Source organism: Macaca nemestrina, chromosome 4, assembly GCF_043159975.1.
Source record: "Macaca nemestrina isolate mMacNem1 chromosome 4, mMacNem.hap1, whole genome shotgun sequence".
NCBI lineage: Eukaryota > Metazoa > Chordata > Mammalia > Primates > Cercopithecidae > Macaca > Macaca nemestrina.
The window spans coordinates 143,888,109-143,909,109 of NC_092128.1; the positions used below are offsets into that span (position 1 = coordinate 143,888,109).

A 21,001-nucleotide genomic window follows, 5' to 3' on the forward strand; every position below is an offset into this window, starting at 1 on the left:
ATGCACCTGCCTGGGCCTAAATGCCACACAGTGCACATCTGCATACCTAGTGCCTCAGAAGGGGAGAATCAAAGTCTGCCTTCTTGGATACCCTCAGGAACAAACCGATCCTTCAGACTGAAGGAGCAGGGACAATCTTCCCCTGTTCCGTGTGTTTGTGTCTGAGTTCTCAGCTTGACTCCGAGCTCTGTGAGGCTACATCTGTGGTGGATTCACTTCTGCATGTCCCACCTCCATCCCGCTGTGTATCCAGTCCAGCGCCCATCTGAGCAGAGAAGGAGCTCAGTCACTATCTATTAGTGCAAAAAGAAAAAAATGGAGAATGATAGTGTATTAGTCTGTTGCTTACTGCCCTGCTATAAAGAAATCCCTGAGAGTGGGTAACTTACAAAGAAAAGGGGTTTAATGGGCTCACAGTTCCGCAGGCTATACAGGAAGTATGGCTGGGGAGGCCTCAGGAAACTTACAATTGGGTGGAAGGCCAAGGGGAAACAGGCATGTATTCACGTGGCCAGAGCATGAGGAAAAGAGAGGAGGGAAGCACCTCACACTTTTTAACAACCAGATCTCATGAGAACTCTATCACAAGAACAGCATGAAAGTGGGCAAAATCCACCCCGGTGATCCACTCACCTCTTACCAGGCCCCATCTCCAACATTGGGGATTACAATTTGACATGAGATTTGGGTGGGGACACAAATCCAAACCATATCAGGTAGCTAGCATATGTAGCACCTGCTCTGTGCCTAACACTTTACAATAACTTTAAAAGGTAGGTGTTATTATCAGGTTCATTTTGCAGATCAGGAAACTGAAGCCCAGAGAGGTTAAGTCACTTGCCCAAGGTCACACAGCCCCTAAGTGGCACAGCCAGGATTTGGACTGCATGGTCTAATTTGATTAGCGATGTTCTTAACAGCATCACTCCACCATTCTCTGCATATTATGGGTTGGTAAAAGTGACGCAGGTGATGGAGCACTCAAAGGGTAGACCCAGGGCTGCATCACTTTTTGGGTGGGTAAGAGTGCCTCCTACTGGTCTGAGCCCTAAAAGAGTGGCCAGTGTTCCAGGGACATTTTCAGTGCTAAAGGAAGTGGGTAGGTCACCTATTGGAATGAAAAGCTGACAAGGGGCTAGTGGCTCATGTCTGTAATCCCAGCACTTTGGGAGGTTGAGGCAGGTGGATCACTTGAGGTCAGAAGTTCGAGACCAGTCTGGCCAACATGGCGAAACCCGTCTCTACTGAAAATACAAAAATTAGCCAGGTCTGGTGGTGTGCACCTGTAATCCCAGTTACTCAGGAGGCTGAGGTGGAGAATGGCTTGAACCTGGGAGGCAGAGGCTGCAGTGAGCAGGGATCACACCACTGCACTCCAGCCTGGGAGACAGAACAAGACTCTGTCTCAAAAAAAACCCCAAAAAAACAATAAAACAAAAAAAAGGCTGATAAGGACCCTCATGTGGGTCTAGGAATTAGCCCAAAGCTCTAACTTCAAGACTGAGGCTCAAAAATCCAGCTCCTCCCGGCTGACCTTTCAGATGGTGATTGTAAAGGCAATTAGCAAATGGACTTTAGAGGACAAATTCTGGAAATTAATCGTCCTTAGGAATCACATCAGGAAATGAGGTAGCCAGTTAATTTGGGGACAAGGAAGCTCATTGGGAAATGCACCTTGGGTCCCAAGATGCATAAGGCTGTGAGGACTCAGGAGGTGCCTGTGTCTTGGAGAAGCTTCCAGTTAAATGGAAAGATGGAGGTCTGTCTTCTCTGCAGATGCCAACATGGGGTGCTTCATTAGTTGGCCAAGGGTGGTCAGTCCGGCTTGTGCAGGGCAGTTTGGCTTCCCCCGTTGTTATGCCAGCAGGCAGCTGTGACTGGGAGAGGGGAATTCTGGAGAGATGGCTTCTGACTGCAGGAGCCAGCTCCATTTTGGGTCCCCTGGCTTTGTGTTTTTCTGGCACATCCCGAGTGACGCAGTGAGGGCACCAGAGGCCAGCTGAGCAGCAGGAGCCATTGTTCCTTACAGGGAGCTGACACCTTCAGTGCCGTGCGCCTGTTGAGCTGTGGGCAGGTTCCAAGTCATTAAATGTATTGGGCTCAGAAGCCTGGTGACCATCAGCCTGGAACATCCTTGCAGAGAGCTCCTGGTGTTCTCATCTGGGTGCCTTGCTCTGATGTCCACACTGCCTTGGGAGGTGCCTGACAAGAGAAGGGACTCAACATATTCAGAAGTTTTTGCATATGGGGAGCTAATTACTGCTTTTTGAAATATGCATTTACCACCAATCACAACTTCCATGGTGCTGGGACTGCCATGGCAACTAAAAGCATATCTGAAAATAAAATGTCATTTTTTTTTTTTTTTGCGTTTCTACTGTAATGACACACTTGTTTCTCCTGTTTAACTTAACGAGCTAACTAGAGAAGTCTCCAAGAGTTTCAGCATGTGCAGCGTGTGTGGGGAAGTGGGTGTTGTAGTGTGTGTGAATATATGAGTCATAGGCATGTGTAAGTGAGCGGCGTACGGGTGCGTGCTGATGGGGACAGAGTGTGCAGCTGTGTGAAGTTGCGTGGGAGCCATGTGGGTGTGGGGGTGAATGCTCCTGGGCATATGTCTCAGGAAACAGGCAAGTGAAGACATGCCTGTTTCCCCTTTGCCTTCTGCCATAATTGTAAGTTTCCTGAGGCCTCCCCAGCCATGCTAGGTGGGTCTAAGATCACCTCTAGGCTATGAATGTTACAAGGCTGATCTGTGAGCACGCATCTGAAGACCAGTGTGTGCATGTGTGTGTTTGAGGCCAAGTGCTGTTACGTGGATGCATTGCACACGTGCTGTTTGGTGAGACATAGCTTCTTGCTTTGAGACACTTACTCTCTTTAAGGTATCTTTGAGATCCCAGCCCTTGGGAAGTTCCAGCCCAGTCACAGGACATAACACCCTTCCTGTCCTATCTCATCATTCCTGTGGGATGGAGGGCTCAACTCTATCCCACAACCTTGGGGAACCAGAGACCTCAGAGGTCAGGGGCACCCAGACACCATCTGGTCCAGATCTGAGCTAAGGACACGAGGGTTTCTGGTCCAGGTGGAAATTACAAAGCATCCAGTTGGTTTATGTGTCTGTCCTTCATTCATTCACCCCTGGTTTATGTGTCTGTCCTTCATTCATTCACCCCAGTGGCTGATGAGTTACGCACAGGGCCTTGGGCTGAGCCTGTTTCATTCGAGCCAAATGAGGCTAATTTTCAGTGGGTAGTGTGTGTGCAGATTTACAACAATGATCTACAACAATAATGTCCACCATCCACATACAGCTCTTCAAGCCTTCTTCTTGCTTTCTACAGTCATTTTCTGAGCCTGATCTCCTAAAATCTGACTTTGACAGGAGACCGCTTCCCAGGCGTGGGCATGCACCTCTCGCCGGAATTGAGAGAGCAGAAAGAGGGCAGAGGGACTCTTCCCAGGATGCGATGTTCAGGGGCCAAGCAATGAGAAATGGAGACTCATCTGTGTGTGGCTGCGAGAAGCCATTGCCTGCTGCAACGTGCAGACATCCTTATGAGCACAGCTTTCTCAGATAGGTCCCTGATCCATGGTGGCCAGGGCTTTGTTGGTTTCGTCACCAACGTCTTCCATTTACACTCTCTGAACTTCACATCTCTAGAGAGTCTTTGTTGGTCTTCATTACTGTTTGTTTTTAACTTCAATGGAACCAAAAAGAACCGACATTGATTAAATGTGTGTTCAATACATGTTTATTGAGCACCAGTTACTTTAAGGTTGTTCCTGCCTGGGCTTAAATGCCACACAGTGTGCATCTAGCCTGGGGTTTTTCTCAACACAGTGTTGGGAGGAGGGGATGGAGGTTGTAGACAAATGACAGTAGGAGTAGGCAGAGATGAGGGGTGCCTTAACTCAACCAAGGGAGAGGGCCAGGTCAAGGACAGCTTTTCAGAAGAGGTGACAGCTGAGCTGAGTTGTAAGGGACAAGTAGGCGGTAACTGGATATCAGAGAGAGAGAGAGAGATAGAAAGAGGATGTTGCCACTTGGTGACATCAAGTGGACGTAGAGATTCCGTATGCGTGGGCTGCAAGTCTGCACTGGAGCTGGTAACGGGATGCCGTCTTGGATGCTCTTTGCTTTAAGGAAGTTAGGAGGATATTGCCCTGGGATTGTGACAGCATCACCAAGTTTGGGAGACTTGGCAAGAGTCCTTCACCGTTAGACGGTGATTTCCAGCTCAGTCCCTCATTTTGTTTCTGTGGATTTCCTGGTGTCAGCAGCAAGGAAACAAACGATGCTGGCGAGGTGCTTTGCTTCCTTGCAAGTTGCAATCACGTTGGCGGCTATAGATCTCTCCACACTGCTCATACTCCAGCAATGCCCATGTGAGTACGAATGGAAAAATACCTGTAAATATTAAGGTTGGCTCCAAAAGCCCATTATTGGCTTGTTGTGCATTACCCTCTGGTGACATTGAGGCCTTATTAATAACTAAACATCTGTCACAACTGTAATTATATTTCTTGTGCCAGGATTGTGTTTCTACCATTGTCCTGTGTAAACACGGAAGGGAGGGTGTGAATTATTTAGGCGGCCGGCTTTGAGAAAAATAATCGCCCAGCACTGTGCAGGCTGTAAGTTTCTGTCAACTCCTTTCAGAGTCTCAGTGCCTTCGCTGACGTTCCTTTGATGTGCTCCTAAATCTCTCTGAGAACATCGCCCTGGACCCCCGATGCGGCTGCCAGAGCAACCCGGAGAGGGGAAGCCCGAGAATGAGAAAAAGGGGGACGGAGGAGCCCTCGGACGGGGAGAGGAGCCGCCGAGGAGCCAGGCCCCCGACTTCCCCACCTGGCAAGTCTTCTTCCCCCAAACCCCAGGATCTAGATTGTTTGGCAGCCCTCAGGTAGGGGGTGGTGCGGGGTCCAGGAACCTTTGCCGCTGCTGCGTGTCTAGGTTGGAGAGGAGAATCTATGAACTGAACACCTGGGTGAGCTGTCCCGGCTGGGTACAGAGATTCTATCCCCTTTCTTGAGCCTATTTGAGATGTGTGGATGGGACGAAGGGCGGGTTTGCAAACCGACTCTTGGGGAGAGACATGCTTGTTTTCAGGTGAACAATGACAAATACAACTTACAGAGTGTGGACTATGCACTAGCATAAAAATGGAAGCTTTGCATCGACAATTTCAATCAATTCTCAAATAATTTCATAAGGATGTTGTTAGTCTCGCTTTGACAGGAGGAAAGTAACACAAACATTAGGCAGCTTGACTGAGATGACACAGCCAAAGGCAAACCTGGGATTCCTACCCAAGTCTCTCTGAATTCCACCCCTCCTCCCACCGCTAAAAAAAAAAAATTATGTTCCTAACCACTAGGCTACCCTGTGTCTCTCTGGTCATTGATGCGGTCAGTTCGGGGTAAAGAGTTTTCTATGCTACCAAGCCACAGGCCTCCGTGGGTTTTTTTATCTTACTCTTTTTCTTTTCCTCGGAGACCCTCGGCTGTACAAACTCAAGAGGAGTTGCAACTCTGGGTGTGGTTTGGTATAGAATGCAGTTTTGGTCTGTGTGATGCTGGCATCAAGGAATTGGTCTGTGGTGAGTCCTATAAATGGGTACATTCTGAAATTCTCTTCCTAAGGCTGTTCAGAATGGGATCTCCAGCTCTAGCCACCAGCTTTCAGTGGCGGCTGAAAGCGTATATGGTGGGGGCAGTTAGTTTAGAGATAGGCTTATGGGGAAGAAAAGGAAGTGGATGTATTTATGGTGACTACAGCTCCTGGTGTTCAGCAATTTCTCCCATGAGCAGGGGGCCAGACTGTAGGATCCAGGAACAGGATGCTGCAAGACTTTGTTCAGAACCTTCTCCAACACAGCTTGACATTTGAGAAGCCAAGGGCGGGAGCTGATGAGACCCCTGGCCAAGGGAACGCTGACCAACCGGGGGAGCCACTCTCTCAGCCTCTGAGGAAGGATCTAGAATAGGACAGCGTAAAGCTGGAAATGACAAATGCTGAAGGGCACGCTCAGAGCAAGGAAGGCTGGCTAGAGTCAGAGAACATTTTGGGATGGTCTCCCCATCTCAGCTCATCCCTTCCAGGAGAGGACCCCCCACCAAAGGCAGGCGTGGTTGGACTTTCACCAGCCTAGGATAAATGAAAGGACGGTGAACACTTCCCCTGGGAAAGGGGTGGGGCATGTTGAAAAAAGGAGGTAAGAACTGAGTCAGAGAAACATTTCTGTAAGTCCTAGGAGGGCTGCCTTGAGTGACAAGTACAGTTGGTGGGACGGAGGAAAGGGATATTTGCCTGCCTCTGTAGATCTGAGGATATCACACAGCAAACAGAAAAGAAATCTTTTTGCTCAACACATTGTCACATTAAAAATGTTTCCCCATTTTATCCTGCATTTTGGGAACTTGGCATTTTTTGGCCAGAGTTGTGAGCAGCATGAATTAGGCAGTTTAGTGTCACCTGTCTCTAGGGGACAGCGATGACCCAAGGAGTCAGTTTCTCCCAAGGCATGTGCTTCTCTTTTGGAGTTGAACATAAACTCCCTTTAGGGCCTGGGGCTAAGGGTCTCTACACCTCTGGCTGTTCCCATCACACATTTGCATGCACATGCACACACACACACACACACACGCACAATGAACATGCTTTTGTTTTTGTTATTCCATCCTTGGGCATGTACCCACACATTCCCCAAAGATTTCTTTGTGTAGTGGGCTGAGAGGGAGAGAGCCAAATAGCAGGAGATTAGGTGGGGCCAGAGGAGGGAGATCTGTGGTCAAGATCTTGGCTCCAGGGAGTTGGACGTGGAGGGGAGTGGGAACATATCTCATCTGGAACGTGTTCTCCCGTTAGGTTCAGCAGTAATGTCATCTCTCAGAGCGCCTCACCTCCCGCCCTTCAGTTCTCTGGCTGGCAACCTCCTTCAGATAAAGCACAGCCTGGGTATTGTGAGACCTTTGAGAGAAAGGAGTAAAAGAGAAGGCAGTCCCCATCTACAGGTCATCTTCTCCAGGTGCACTGAAAGAAGCATGTTGACACCTTAGCAAAAACAGGGGCACCAGGGGCCTCCTCTGACCCCAAAGCATGCTCAAAGAGCCACCACTACTTCCTAGCTGTGGTGGCCTGAGCAGTTATGCACAGCGTGGGCAGGGCAGGCGAAGTTAGAAAGCAGAGAGGAGCCTCCTTGATGTGTCTCGTCTTCTGTCTCCAGATCACTTTCACATCTCCCAGAGCCATACTGGTTGCAAGGGACAGAAGGCCAGGAGAGTTCTCAGGAATGAAAAGGGAAACATGCTAGGGATATTTCCATGGGAGTGGGCAGAGGGTGGGTCTCGTGAAATCCAAGTCCAGAGGTGCAGCTCTGGGATTACAGGTGGCTGCCACCAAACCCAGCTCATTTTTGTATTTTTAGTAGAGACGGGGTTTCACCATGTTGACCAGGCTGGTCTCAAACTCCTGACCTCAAGTGATACACCTGCTTTGGCCTCCCAAAGTGCTAGGATTACAGGCTTAAGCCACCGTACCCGGCCTTGATTCCTTCTTAATCTCACCTCATGTAATGTAGCCTCTGCTCCCATCAGTTTACTGATCAGATTCTGGAGGGAACGAGAGCTAGTGTCAGAGCAGAAGGAACGATGCCAAGCAATGGCCAGTTCAAAATTTAGCTCATCATCAAAGACCTAGAAGGATGTGGAAAATCTGAGAAAGCTAAGTCTCTTGCGTTTCTCTGTCCATGTGAAAATGATTCATGTCAAATAGCTACCCATTTAACAGTGATCAAATGGAGGAATCAGTGTGGTCTCAATTCCAAATCCCCTGGGAAACAAGCCCATTGCTGTCCATTCCTGATCAAATCAATAGTGCCCAAGAGAAGAGGGTCAGATGTATGAATGCAGCTGCTGCCACTCTAAATGGGCGGACAGAAGATGGGGAGGGGGAGTGACTGGAGAACTGGGGTGCCTCCTCACCCCCATGTATTAGTCCATTTTGTGCTGCTATAAAGGAATACCTGAGATTGGGCAATTGATTAAAAAAGAGGTTTATTAGGCTCATGGTTCTGCAGACTGGACAAGAAGCATGGCCTAATCTGCTTCTGTTGAGGGCCTCAGGAAGGTTCCAATCATAGTGGAAGGCAAAGTGGGAGCAGGAATGTCACATGGAGAGAGAGGGAACAAGAGAGAGGCAGGCTCTTTTAAACAACCAGCTCTTGCATGAACTAATAGAGTGAGAATTCACTCATTATCACAGGGAGGGTGCTGAGGCATTCATGAGGCATTCGCGTGCATGACCCAAACCCCTCCCACTAGGCCCCATCTCCAACACTGGGGATCATATTCCAACATGAGATTTGGAGGGGACAAATATCCAAACTATATCATACCAGTTCCTTGAGCTATTATATGTATTTCTTATTCTTGGAGTTAATTGATGCTCCATGAAGTGCTGGGAAGGTATTTGCTATTAAGGCTTTAAGTTGGAACTTTTCAAGAAGGTAATCCCTACAAGACCCAAAATGATGAACTGTGACTTGTGGAACAAAAGCAATAGGTTACGCCAGGCGCAGTGGCTCACTTCTGTAATCCCAGCACTTTGGGAGGCCGAGGTGGGTGGATCATGAGGTCAAGAGATTGAGACCATCCTGGCCAACATGGTGAAGCTCTATCTCTACTAAAAATACAAAAATTAGCTGGGCATTGTGGTGTGTGCCTATAGTCGCAGCTACTTGGGAGGCTGAGGCAGGAGAATCGCTTGAACCCAGGAGGCAGACATTGCGGTGAGCTGAGATCATGCCACTGCACTCCAGCCTGGCGACAGAGAGAGACTTTGTCTCAAAAAAAAAAAAAAAAAAAAAAAAAGGCAATAGGTTAGACAGAACCGGCTGGGGACTGGAGAGGTAGGACCCCACCCTTCCCACAGCCAGCCTTCCTTGCAGTCCGTTGTCCCCCCATTTGTCAGCCTACATCACTGCAGAAGATCCTTGATTGTCCACTCATGTCTTTGCTAAGGTGTCAACATGCTTCTGTCAATGCATCTGGAGGAGGTGACCTGTAGATGGTGACCTCCTTCTCTTCTCCTTTCTCTCAAAGGTCTCACAAGGGAGTGAAGCAAGGAAGCCCTGACCTTTTTTCTAGCCTGTCAAGGTGACTCCTTGGCAAGGAGGTCTGAAAGGACACTTTAGCAGAAGGAAGCAGTGGGTGCCTCCCTCAAGTCACTGTATGGTCTTGAGCTCATCTTTGGCTTATAATGGAAGAGTTGGGTGTGATCAATGGTGTTTAATTTTTGTTTTGTTTTGTTTATAGAAACTTTTCTAAAATAAGTCATGTGGGGAATGCTAATACTCAGAAAAAGGACCCACTTTTGTTGGAGCAAGGTGTGTGTGTACATATTTGGGATAATGGGGTGTCTCCCAAGATCCCTAAGAGGAGCAGTGAAATCCTTCACTTCTTTACTTTTTGTCCAGACTTTGAGATCTGGAGCTCTTTGGACCAGGTCTAGAGCTGACTCATCCATGATGTCACCTAGAAGACAGACTCCAGGAACTAGAGTGATGCCCAGGTAGCTTCCACAAATGACAGCTAAGTAAACAACCCCACCACTGTGGTGCGGCTCCAGCCCAATCCAAAGGAAGCTTTTTTATTCATATGGGGAGAAATGGATGTGCACTATTGATATATGATCTAAAAATATCTCATGTTCCAAACAAAGTGTTTTTTCGTATTTTGAAATGAAAACGTGTAGACAAAGCAAGGATTTAGAATGCATGACTCATTAAATTGCTGACTCTGAAAGCAATGGAAATTCAAAGGGAACTTTTCTCTCTAGTTCTCCCTCCCACCCCTGCTCTGAATAGCTTATAAAAAAGTCTACACATAAACAAGACCTGTAAACTTCCTTGTGACGGAAGGTCACGCACAGTGAGAGGCTGAAAGAACTCAGCCTTTGTTGCCTGGATGCTGAGCTGCTCTTCCTTGCTAGATTGGAATCATCAGCTGGACTCCTCCTTACTTGCCATCTTTACTTCTCCTCTTCTTGCATCTCTTCCCTGTCCCTAACAGGTGTCCGAGGACTTCCATCATGGCCCTTCTCTGGCCAATGGTCCTTCTTCCCTACAATGCTTGGCTCTTCTGGACTTCAGCGGTGCTGAACTCATCGGCCCTAAAAGGATGCATCATCCAGGAGCTGTGTCTTAGGGGAAAGTATACCTCACGTGGTACGCTAGCAGGATGCAGCAGTGGATACCTTCATCAAGCTCATCCTTGGCTTATAATGGAAGGGTTAGGCATGATCAATGGTGTTTAATGGTTTTTTGTTTTGCTCGTAAAAGCTTTTCTAAAATAAGTCTTATGGGGAATGCCAATACTCAGAAAGAGGACCCACTTTGGTTGGAGCAAGGTGTGTGTGTGTATGTATTTGGGAGAGTGGGTGCCCTCCAAGACCCCCAAGAGGAGCAGTGAGATTCTTCACTTGAGGCTACTGGTAGACTTTCATATGCTTGTTCCTAACCATTGTGTAAAAATCTCTGCTTCATTGAGGAGCACATTCCCTGCCTCCCTCTCCCTCGTTGCTATCACCTGCTTTTCTTCTAGTCACCCATTCACTCCTGGAATTCCCTAGCAGCTTGTTCATTCTTATATCTACCGCAAGTTGTGATCATACCGGGGAGATGAATGAGCATGGGGATGACCAGGCAACATTCTCACCTCTTGTTGCCTCAACTTCAACTCTTGTGACCTTCTTTCCTGTTGACTTTCACTCCTATGGCCTCAACCTTGATCTCGTCATTCTCTAGAATGTGGACCCTCTGGGTAGGTGCTCACACTGCAACCTGCCTCTCTGTGGCATCCTCCTTGACAGCTGTTTTCCATTGTTACGTCTGCTTCAGTATGTGGAGTGCTCCAGGGGAAAATCCTACACGGGTTGAGTATGATGGCTTAGGCTTGTAATCCCAGCACTTTGGACGGCTGAGGCAGGAGGATTGCTTGAGCCTTGGAGCTCAAGACCAGCCTGGGCAACATAGTGAGAACCCCATCTCTGCAAAACTAAAAAAAACCTTAACCGGGCACGGTGGTGCATGCCTGTAGTCCTGGCCACTTGGGAGGCTGAGGGGGGAGGATTGCTTGAGCCCAAGAGTTGGAGGCTGCAGTGAACTATAATCGTGCCACTGCACTCCAGCCTGGGCAACACAGAAAGACCCTGTCTTACTACTCCTCCTCCTACTGCTACTACTACTAATAAAAGATTCTACAAGGATATGGGACACAGATAAATGATCCTATATACTTCTAACCTTCAACCTTAACGAGGTCCTCAGTGTGAGTCATGGTTCTAGTGATCAGGTCTCCATGACTATTTCAACCCCGACTCACTTGTCTTAAGAATGGTGTCACCTCCTCACTCACAATTGAAACAAAGACTCCAGGCAGAAACGTCCTCAACTCCCTGTCCACCCAACTGTCACCTTTTCTACATTCAGCTCTGTCTTTGCCACTCCCTGTCCATGATAGTAGAGGATGGTCCTTTCCCAAGTCCAAGGACCACCTGCCACATGTGCTGGAATATCTCTTCCCTGCCGCACTGTCTTCAGGGACCTTATTTCATCAATGATAGCTCCTCCATCCTATTCACCAGTGTCTTATTTCTTCCCCCAAGAAAAATTGCATACATTGCTCTATTTCCCCACTTTTCGTTTCCTCCTTTTTTTTTTTTTTTTTTGAGAAAAAGTCTCCCTCTATCACTCAAGCTGGAGTGCAGTGGCATGGTCTTGGCTCATGCAACCTCTGTCTTCCAGATCCAAGCGATTCTTCTGCCTCAGCATCCCGAGTAGCTGGGATTACAGGTGCCTGCTACCAAACCAAGCTAATGTTTGTTTTTTTAGGAGAGACAGGGTTTCACCATGTTGACCAGGCTGGTCTTGAACTCCTGACCTCAAGTCATCTGCCCGCCTCAGCCTCCCAAGTCCTAGGATTACAGGCTTGAGCCACCATGCCCGGCCTTGATTCCTTCTTAATCTTGCCTCATGTAATGTGGCCTCTGCTCCCATCAGCTTACTGATCAGATTCTAAAGGGAACAAGAGCTAGTGTCAGAGCAGAAAGAGTGATGCCAAGCAATGGCCAGTTCAAAATTTAGCTCAACATCAAAATGTATCTGGTGAGTTAAAAAAAAAATATATATATATATATACACATACACACACACACACACACACACACACTTGGGAAAGGACTGTCCTCTACTATAATGGGCAGGGAGTGGCAAAGACAGAGCTGAATGTAGAAAAGGTGACAGTTGGGTGGACAGGGAGTTGAAGACGTTTCTGCCTGGAGTCTTTGTTTTATATATATAATATATTATAATATATAATATATTATAATATATAATATATATTATATATATATATATTTGGAGGCCCTACCTCCTAAATCAGAAACTTTGTAGGAAGCACCTGGAATTCTGATCGCTGGGCTCCTTCCCTGACATCCCTGCCAGGGTCTCGGAAGTCCCCAGGGCGAGGATTTTTGTCACCCTGCTGTCAGCTCAAGCATGCTTTGCTCACTCTTGTTCCATTGACCAAATCTTTTCCTTCTCAGTTTCCGCCATCCAATGGGAGTTTCAAATGATCTTACCTGAGAAACTTTTCATCACTCTTTTGCCCTCCCGGAGATTCTCGTACCCCACCTCTTCCCAATCCGACTTTCACCCGGGATCCATTGACTTCCTTTGTGATTCTTCTAATGCAGCATGTTACAGATGAATGATCCTCAGAACATCAATGTAAATAAATATTCCTCTGAAGGTGCTTCATGGTCAGTAAAATTTGGATGATGCTCCATACTATATCTGCCTCTTGGAGAATATCAATGCAAATTAAAATCTTAGTGATGCCCTACAGTCAAGAAAATGGTTTATCTTTGTTTATCTCAGTTTTTCCAAATACAATTTGAGCCTGGAATCCTGGATGTGAGTGAGAGTGTGTGTGTGTGTGTGTGTGTGTATGTTTGTGTGTGTGTATGTGTTTGCTAAAGCCTGGAAGCCATCCATTAAGTGTTTATTTTCTCTCCTGGAGACATACCTAGTTCTTAGATCAATGCAAATAATAGATAACTGACATATCCTGGTGCCCATGAATGCTCACACCCTCATTAATTCAGGTGCCATTGGTGTGCCAGGCGCTGTGCTGCATGTTGGGGGTAAAAAGATGAATAGTCCCTTTCCTCTTGCAGTTTACAGGTTCATGGGGGAGATGCGTTACTACTCACCATAGAGTTTATGTGTTAAGATACTTGCAAGCCCAGGGTGTGCCTAGGGGCACATCAAGTGACACACACACATGCATGAGCACAGGTGTGGAGTTCCCGTGTATGCCATTCATTACTTATAAGACAAGAATAGAATGTAGGCTGGGCACTGTGGCTCACGCCTGTAATCCCAGCACTTTGGGAGACTGAGGTGGGAGGATCGCTTGAGTCCAGGAGTTTGAGACCAGCCTGGGCAATCTAGTGAGACTCCATCTCTACAGAAAATAAAATAAAGTAAAAGAATCAGGCATGGTGGTACCCTTGTAGTCTCAGCTACTCAGCAGGCTGAGGTGGGAGGATTGCTTGATCACAGGAATTTAAGGCTGCAGTGAGCTATGATTGCACCACTGCAGTTCAGCCTGGGCAACATGGTGATACACTGTCTCAAAAAAAGTCAATGGTATGCAACTTTTTTTCACTCAACAGTTTATTACCAGCATCCTTTTCTATTGTACTGCAATGTACTGGACCAGTCCTGTAATGATGTCTGTTCAGGTCATGCTCTGTTTTTGTTCTCATAGGCAATGCTTCAAAGAGCATCTGTGTATGAGCAACATTTATCCTTATGAACTTGTGCAAGCATAACTAAAGATACATTTTCTAGAAGTGAAACATCTGGGTCAAAATGTGTACATTTTTTTCTTCTGCTAGGTTTTGCCAAATTGCTCTCCAGACTTAGGGTACCAATTCACCTAAGGGAAGGGCTTTTGAGGACGAGGACACCAGAGTGGAGGGGAAGGAGGCAACAGAAAGGAAGTGCTTGAGGGTGATCATTAATGGAGTCATATGTCCCTGAGGAAGTGAGAGGGTGCAGGATCAAGAGAAATGTCGTCATGATGAAAAAAATTCTATATGCCCAAAGTGTAAATTCTGCACGCCACCGTACATATCACCAATGATCTTAGCTAAGAAATTTTGATCACTTTTTCATCTTCCTGGAGATTTGCTGACCTAATGTCTTGGAAATCTTCTGTTCACTCAGGATCCGTTTACTTCCTATGTGATTCTTTTAACAAAACATGCCACAACTTGATGATTAACATCAATGCTGATAAATATTTTAAGAGTGCTCCGAGGCCAGGTACGGTGGCCCACGCCTGTAATCCTAGCTACTCAGGAGGCTGAGGCAGAAGGATCCCTTGAGCCCGGGAGGTGGAGATTGCAGTGAGTTGAGTTTGTGCCACTGCACTGCAGCCTGGGTGACAGAGTGAGACTCTGTCTCAAAATAGAAAAAGAAAACAGCTCTATGGTCAATAGACTAAATGGCTAAGCCCTAGGCACCTGACTCCTTCAAAAGGGCTTTGGCACATCAGAATTCTGTATACTTATTCTTTTGGCATTTGCCTGGGGGAACCCAGCTGTGGGACAGAGTACCTCTGACATCTGATGATAAACAGAGTACATGTTCATGCAATGTCCTTCTTACCTCATCACAGGTAATTTAAGGCACTGTACTGTTAAAAACATACTTCATATGTTATGGTGTAGAATGTTAGTTTTTAAGACAAAAATATTGGACTTTAAAGATGGTTCTTGCTTGTGTCTGGGCTGTTTTGGGCTATGACCCTGTAATTCTCCTTCATTAGAAGCCCTTTCATGGACAAATTTGGAATCACTGAGAGAGACTGAATTCACCTAACACACTCCTGGTGTTTGTACTAATTTTTTTTTAAGAGATGGGTCTTGCTGTATTGCCCAGGCTGGAGTGTCGTGGTGAGATCATAGCTCGTTGCAGCCTTGAACTTCTGGGTTCAAACAATTCTTCCACCTCAGCCTCCCAAGTAGCTGGGACAGCAGGTACATGCCAACATGCCTGGCTAATTAAATTTTTTTTAAGAGACAGGGTCTTGCTATGTTGCCCAGGCTGGTCTTGAACTCTCCTGACCTCAAGCGATCCTCCCACCTGGGCTTCCCAAAGTGCTGGGATTACAGGCATGTGCCACTACAATTGACCTGTACCAAATTTTAATTTGAGGATTTCGCTCCTATTGAGAAAGTGGGGTAGGGGAGAAGATTAGTCAATAGAGTTCATGCCCTAAATAGTCTTGCTGTTAGCAGAAGACAGTATGAAACAGTACTACTCTGGGTACAAGTCATTTCTACTCATCACAGTGCAAAGGGCACTGGAGAGACACAAGTTGGCCCTCAGTCCTGTTTTGCTATGTGCCCCTTCCCCGGTCTCTCCCATTAGAGCACCGTTCAGCTCTCCATCCATGAACCATGTAGCCGTCACAGGAGCCTCTTCTTCCTGAACTTCTCATCTCCTCTTAGTCTGGTTACTGTTGCTTCATAATAAACTGCCCCAAACTCAGGGGGATAAACCAACAACCATCCTGCGCTTGTGGAATCTTGGGGTCAGGAATTCAGTAGAGACAGCTTTCGTCTGCTCCGGGATGTCTGATGCCTCTGTTGGAAAAACACAGATGGCTGGGGGCTGACGTTATTTGGTCACTTCCATGTCAGGTGCCTAGGATGGGATGGCTGAAGGACTAGCTCAGCTGGGAGCATCTACATATGGCTTTGCCATGTGGCTTGCGTTCTGACAGCTTGGTATCTGGGTTGTAAGAAGAGCATCCTAAAAGGGAGCATCTCAGTGAGCCTTCCAAGAGAAACAGATGGAACCTGGTTGGCCTTTTAGGACTTAACCTTGCGAGCAGTGCTTCTGCCATACTCTAGGGGTCAAAGCAGTGCAAATCCTCCTAGATTCAGGGAGTGGAGGCGTAGATACCACATCTTAACAGAAGGAGGCTGAATGAATTTGGGGACTGCATTAGTCTGTTTTCACGCTGCTGATAAAAGACATATCTGAGACTGGGTAATTTATACAGCAAAAGAGGTTTCATGGACTCACAGTTCCATGTGGCTGGGCGGGGGCAGCTCACAATCATGGCAGAAGGTGAAACGCATGCCTTACGTGGTGGCAGGCAAAAAAACAAAACAAAACAAAAAAAAACCAAAAAACCCAAAAAAACCAAAAAACGAAAAAAAAAAAAAAACTTGTGCAGGGGAACTCCCATTTATAAAACCACCAGATCTCATGAGACTTACTCACTACCACAAGAACAATATGAGGGAAATCCCCTCCGTGGTTCAGTTATCTCCCACTGGGTCTCTCCTGCAGCGTGTGGGAATTACGGGAGCTACAATTCAAGATGATATTTGGGTGGGGACACAGACAAGCTATATCAGGGACCATGTTTTAAAACGACTACACTCCTTCATCATGCTGGATCCTTTTGCTACCTGCTCCTAGCAATGCACCTCTTTGGGATCTTCTGGTTTCTTGCTGGGTGAAATGGAAAAGTAGGATTTTAGGGGAAGTCAACATAAGATGCCTTCCAGCGATCTGAGGATCCTGTGGATACCTCTGCTCATTATTAGGTTTGAAGAGTGTTTATCTCTTAACATTTTCCTAACCTGTCTGGGCTTGGTACCATCTTAGCCCTCTGCAGCTTCACTTTGGGTCTACATCTGGGACTCTGGATCTATCATCTTCTTTCAATATGCGGCTGCTACCAAGTCACCAGCCTCTGGGGTTAGGAGGTGGGTAGGGAGGGTGAAATTTGTTTTACTCCATCCTCTCTCAATTCTCCACAACCCCGTTAACACACAGCAGATGTATATAAATCAGGTTTTACTGAAGGCTTGGGAGTAACTGGAGAATTTCAATGTCAGGAAAAATTACAATGTACAAAGAAATCTTAAGAGTCAGAAAAAATATATTTTAAGGGTACTTTTGATGCATGGATCTCTTTGGCAGTCTGTTGAGGCCTGTGAATTATGTTTCTAAATGCATAAAATAGAATACTTGAGGTAACAACAAAGGAAATATATTATACATAAGTATGGTATCAAAAATATTAAGCAGAACAAATGTGTTGATATAATAACACATGTGCTTCTTTGTTGATGCATTAAATAATAAGGGCTATTGGTGGATAAAATAATCATGATTTTGAAGTGCTGTTATGGTAAGCATAAACAACATTTCAAAGTAATTGGGACAATGGGAACATGATAGGAAAATATTAGTGGCACAATCACAGGCATTGCTAACTCTGCGGTGCCTTGTGGCTTGCATTCCTAATTGAAGAAAATGCTGGATTTCATTTATAGGATAATGGAAATAAAGGTATATTCTTTCCCATCCAAATTTGTGGACCTCTTGAATTCTATTCTTGGGCACCCTGGCTGGTGAGTTTTTCAGCCATGTTTCACTGCCTCAGGGCAGCCAATCTCTCTTCTTTCTATCGCTCTTTTTTTTTGAAATGGAGTCTCACACTGTCGCCTGGGCTGGAGTGCAGTGGCGTGATCTCAGCTCACTGCAACCTCTGCCTCCCAGGTTCAAGAGATTCTCCTGCCTCAGCCTCCTGAGTAGCTGGGATTACAGGTGCCTGCCACCATGCCCAGCTAATTTTTTTGAATTTTTAGTAGAGATGGGGTTTCACGATGTTGGCTAGGATGGTGTCAAACTCCTGACCTCATGATTCACCCACCTTGGCCTCCCAAAGTGCTGGGATTACAGGGGTGAGCCACCGTGCCCGGTCCAAATCCCTCGTATTTCTTAGAGCCAGTGTTTCTTTTTTCAGGTCTTCCCAGGGCAAAGTTCCCACCCCTCCTTAGCCAACCTGGTCTCCCAGCCAGCCAGCCCATAGAATTCATCATACTACCCCAGCAGTAGGCCATGGGAATACTATTTTGGCAAATATCAAACTAGTGCTTGTTAATTCTCCTTTTTCTTTTCTTTCTTTTTTTTTTTTTTTTTAAATGGGATTTTGCTCTTGTTGCCTAGGCTGGAGTGTAATGGCTGCAATGGCGTGATCTTGGGTCACTGCAACCTCTGCCTCCCGGGTTCAAGGGATTCTCCTGCCTCAGCCTCCTGAGTAGCTGGGATTACCAGCATGCACCACCATGCTCAGCTAATTTTGTATTTTTAGTAGAGACAGGGTTTCACCATGTTGGCCAGGCTGGTTTTGAACTGCTGACCTCAGGTGATCCACCCGTCTCAGCCTCCCAAAGTGCTGGGATTACAGGCATGAGCCACCAAGCCTGGCCCATTGGTATTTGATTGCAACTGAGCTTAAGTCAAGAGACTTTTTACCCCGGGGCAAGACAACAGTCATTTGACTTCTTAAGGAGACATTACACTTTAAAACCATGCTTCGTGGGCAGTGAAAGCTTGCAAAATTGAAGTCTAACAGGGAAGACTCAGATTTTTGAATTCTTTTCCTAGTGTAAAGAAGATGCCTCGGACACTTTTAAAGCTTAATTTTGAGGATGGAGCCAGAAAGAAGGAAGCTATGAAACAGAAGTAAAGGAATCTTCTATTATCTGATCAAAAGTTGGAGAAGAGAAGGGCAAAAGGAGAAAGAGACAGGAAAACTAGGATTCTTGCATCCTTCTCTCTTGGATTAGTCCCCAGGGGGTGTTTGATGTGAGTACCAGGGACAGGGGCTCCTGCCTTGCCCTTCCCTGGAGACCTTGGGAGCCCACTGGACAGAGCACCTGCTCAAAATGCTGCTTGCAAGTCTAGTTAAATGAATAGAGAGCGCAACAAGGTAGCTTTCCTGAGTCTCACTCAATGGCTGTGTGGTAACTGAAGGAGGCGCTGGATGCCAGGGTGTTTCCAGAACAGAGGATGGACTTAGCCTGTTGGGCCAGGTCTAGAGAGAGGGCAAAATAGAGACCCAGCGATCTGCAGCAAAACAGAGCTGAGAGGACGCGCAAACTCTCAGGGCAGATACCAGGAATCCTGAAAGCATTGCACCAACTCGAAGGAGCCCAAATGCACCAGTTCTGAACGTCAGGATTGGAGGCCAGCCAGGGCACACCTGCGACTGCATGGTAAGACACATCCCCCCTGGAGACCAACAAGTGTCTGTGGTCACGTATGTGGGATCAGCACGCAGGATGCATAAGCCACGATGCTCTCTCTTTCTCTACACATTTTTAGGCCATCTTTTAGGGAGAGGGCACAGATGGGGGAGACAATATGAGATTTAGTTTTTTAAAAATAAACTTTATTTTTTTAGAACAGTTTTGGATTTGCAGAAACATTGCAAAGATAGCACAGAGTGCCCATATCCCCAACACCTGGTATCGCCCATTAGCATTTTATTTAAGTATGGTACATGTGCTGCGGTTAATGAACTACTTTGATACATTGTTATTCATTAAGGCTCATGATTTATGCAAATTTCGTTGAGTTTTTACTTAATGTCCTTTGATCTCATTGTAGGATATAACGGTACCTTTGTTTGTTTGTTTGTTTCTTTTTTTGCATTTTTCCTTGCTCTCCAAGACTCCTGAGACCACGTCCAGGCGGGACAGGAGGTAGGAAGTATCTCTTGGGAAGATGGAAGGATGTGCCCCATTTAAAAAATTTTTATTGCCGGGTGCAGTGGCTCATGCCTGTAATCCCTGCACATTGGGAGGCCGAGGCGGATGGATCACGAGGTCAGGAGATCGAGACTATCCTGGCTAATACGATGAAACCTCGTCTCTACTAAAAATACAAAGAATTAGCCGGATGTGGTGGCGGGCGCCTGTAGTCCCAGCTACTCAGGAGGCTGAAGCAGGAGAATAGCATGAACCCAGAAGGCGGAGCTTGCAGTGAGCCGAGATTGCGCCACTGCACTCCAACCTGGGTGACAGAGTGAGACTCTGCCTAAAAAAAAAAAAAAAAAAAAATATATATATATATATATATATATATTTTTAATGGGCTTAATAACTGTCATTTTTATGGGTTACAGTGTAATGTGACACATTTGTGGATTGTGTATTGATCAAATCAGGGTAATTAGCATGTTCATCACTTCAAACGTTGATCATTTCTTTGTGGGAAGAACATTTTAAAAAATCCTTTCTTCTACTAGGTTGGTGCAAAAGCAATTGTGCGTTTCACCGTTAAAAGTCAATGGCGAAACCCACAATTACTTTTGCACCAACCGAATAACTCTTTGGAAATATACAACATACTGTTGTTAACTACAGTCACCCTACAGCGCAATAGAACACAGAACTTATTCCTCTCACCTCACTGTGACTTTATACCGACTGACCAGCCTCTCCCTATCCCCATCCCCCAGTTCTCCCCAGCCCCTGGTAACCACTATTCTACTCTTAACTTCTATGAGATCAACCTTTTCAGATGACATGTGGGTGAGATCATGCGGTATTTGTCCTCCTGTGCCTGGCAAGGGTGCATTTACTTGTCCTGTCTCCTTAGTTCCCCTTGGCTGTGACAGTTTCTCAGACTTTTATTTTTGATGACCCTGACAGCTTTGAAAAGTATTGGGTAGGTATATTGTAGACTGTCTCTCAGTTGGGATTCATCTGACGGTTTTCTCATGATTAGACTGGGGTGATGGGTTTAGGGGAGGAAGATCACAGAGGGGAAGGGCCATTTTCATCACATCGTATTAAAGGCTTACACTATCAACATGACTATCATGGTTGATGTTGACCTTGATCACCCGGTGGAGGGAGTGTGTGTTTGTCAGCTTTCTCTGCTGTGAAGTTACAACTTTTTCCTCCTTCCATACTGTATCCTTTGGGAGAAAGTCACTTCACAGACTACACTTAAGAAACAGGAGTTATGCTCCTGCCCCATGAGGTCAGATTACCTATAAATTATTTGGAATTCTTCCGTATGGGAGATTCCTTCCCTTCCTTCCTTCC

The 21,001-nt window shown here is 46.3% G+C and overlaps 1 protein-coding gene across 4 annotated transcripts in view; it reads left to right on the forward strand.

Annotated features, from left to right (window-relative positions):
• Positions 1 to 21,001, forward strand: part of LOC105466337 (calneuron 1) — a 670,377-nt gene that overhangs the window by 40,247 nt on the left and 609,129 nt on the right. Inside the window, exon 2 of one of the 4 annotated variants that reach the window (XM_011715318.3) lies at positions 4,667 to 4,858. The exons of 1 other annotated variant lie outside the window; for it this stretch is intronic. In XM_011715318.3, coding sequence (XP_011713620.1) covers positions 4,740 to 4,858 — 119 coding nt within the window. In that variant the 5' untranslated portion in view covers positions 4,667 to 4,739. Of the gene's footprint in view, positions 1 to 4,666; positions 4,859 to 4,891; positions 4,911 to 18,551; positions 19,163 to 21,001 lie in introns of those variants that run through there. 2 more of the 4 variants (XM_071095314.1, XM_011715317.3) reach the window with 2 other exon arrangements.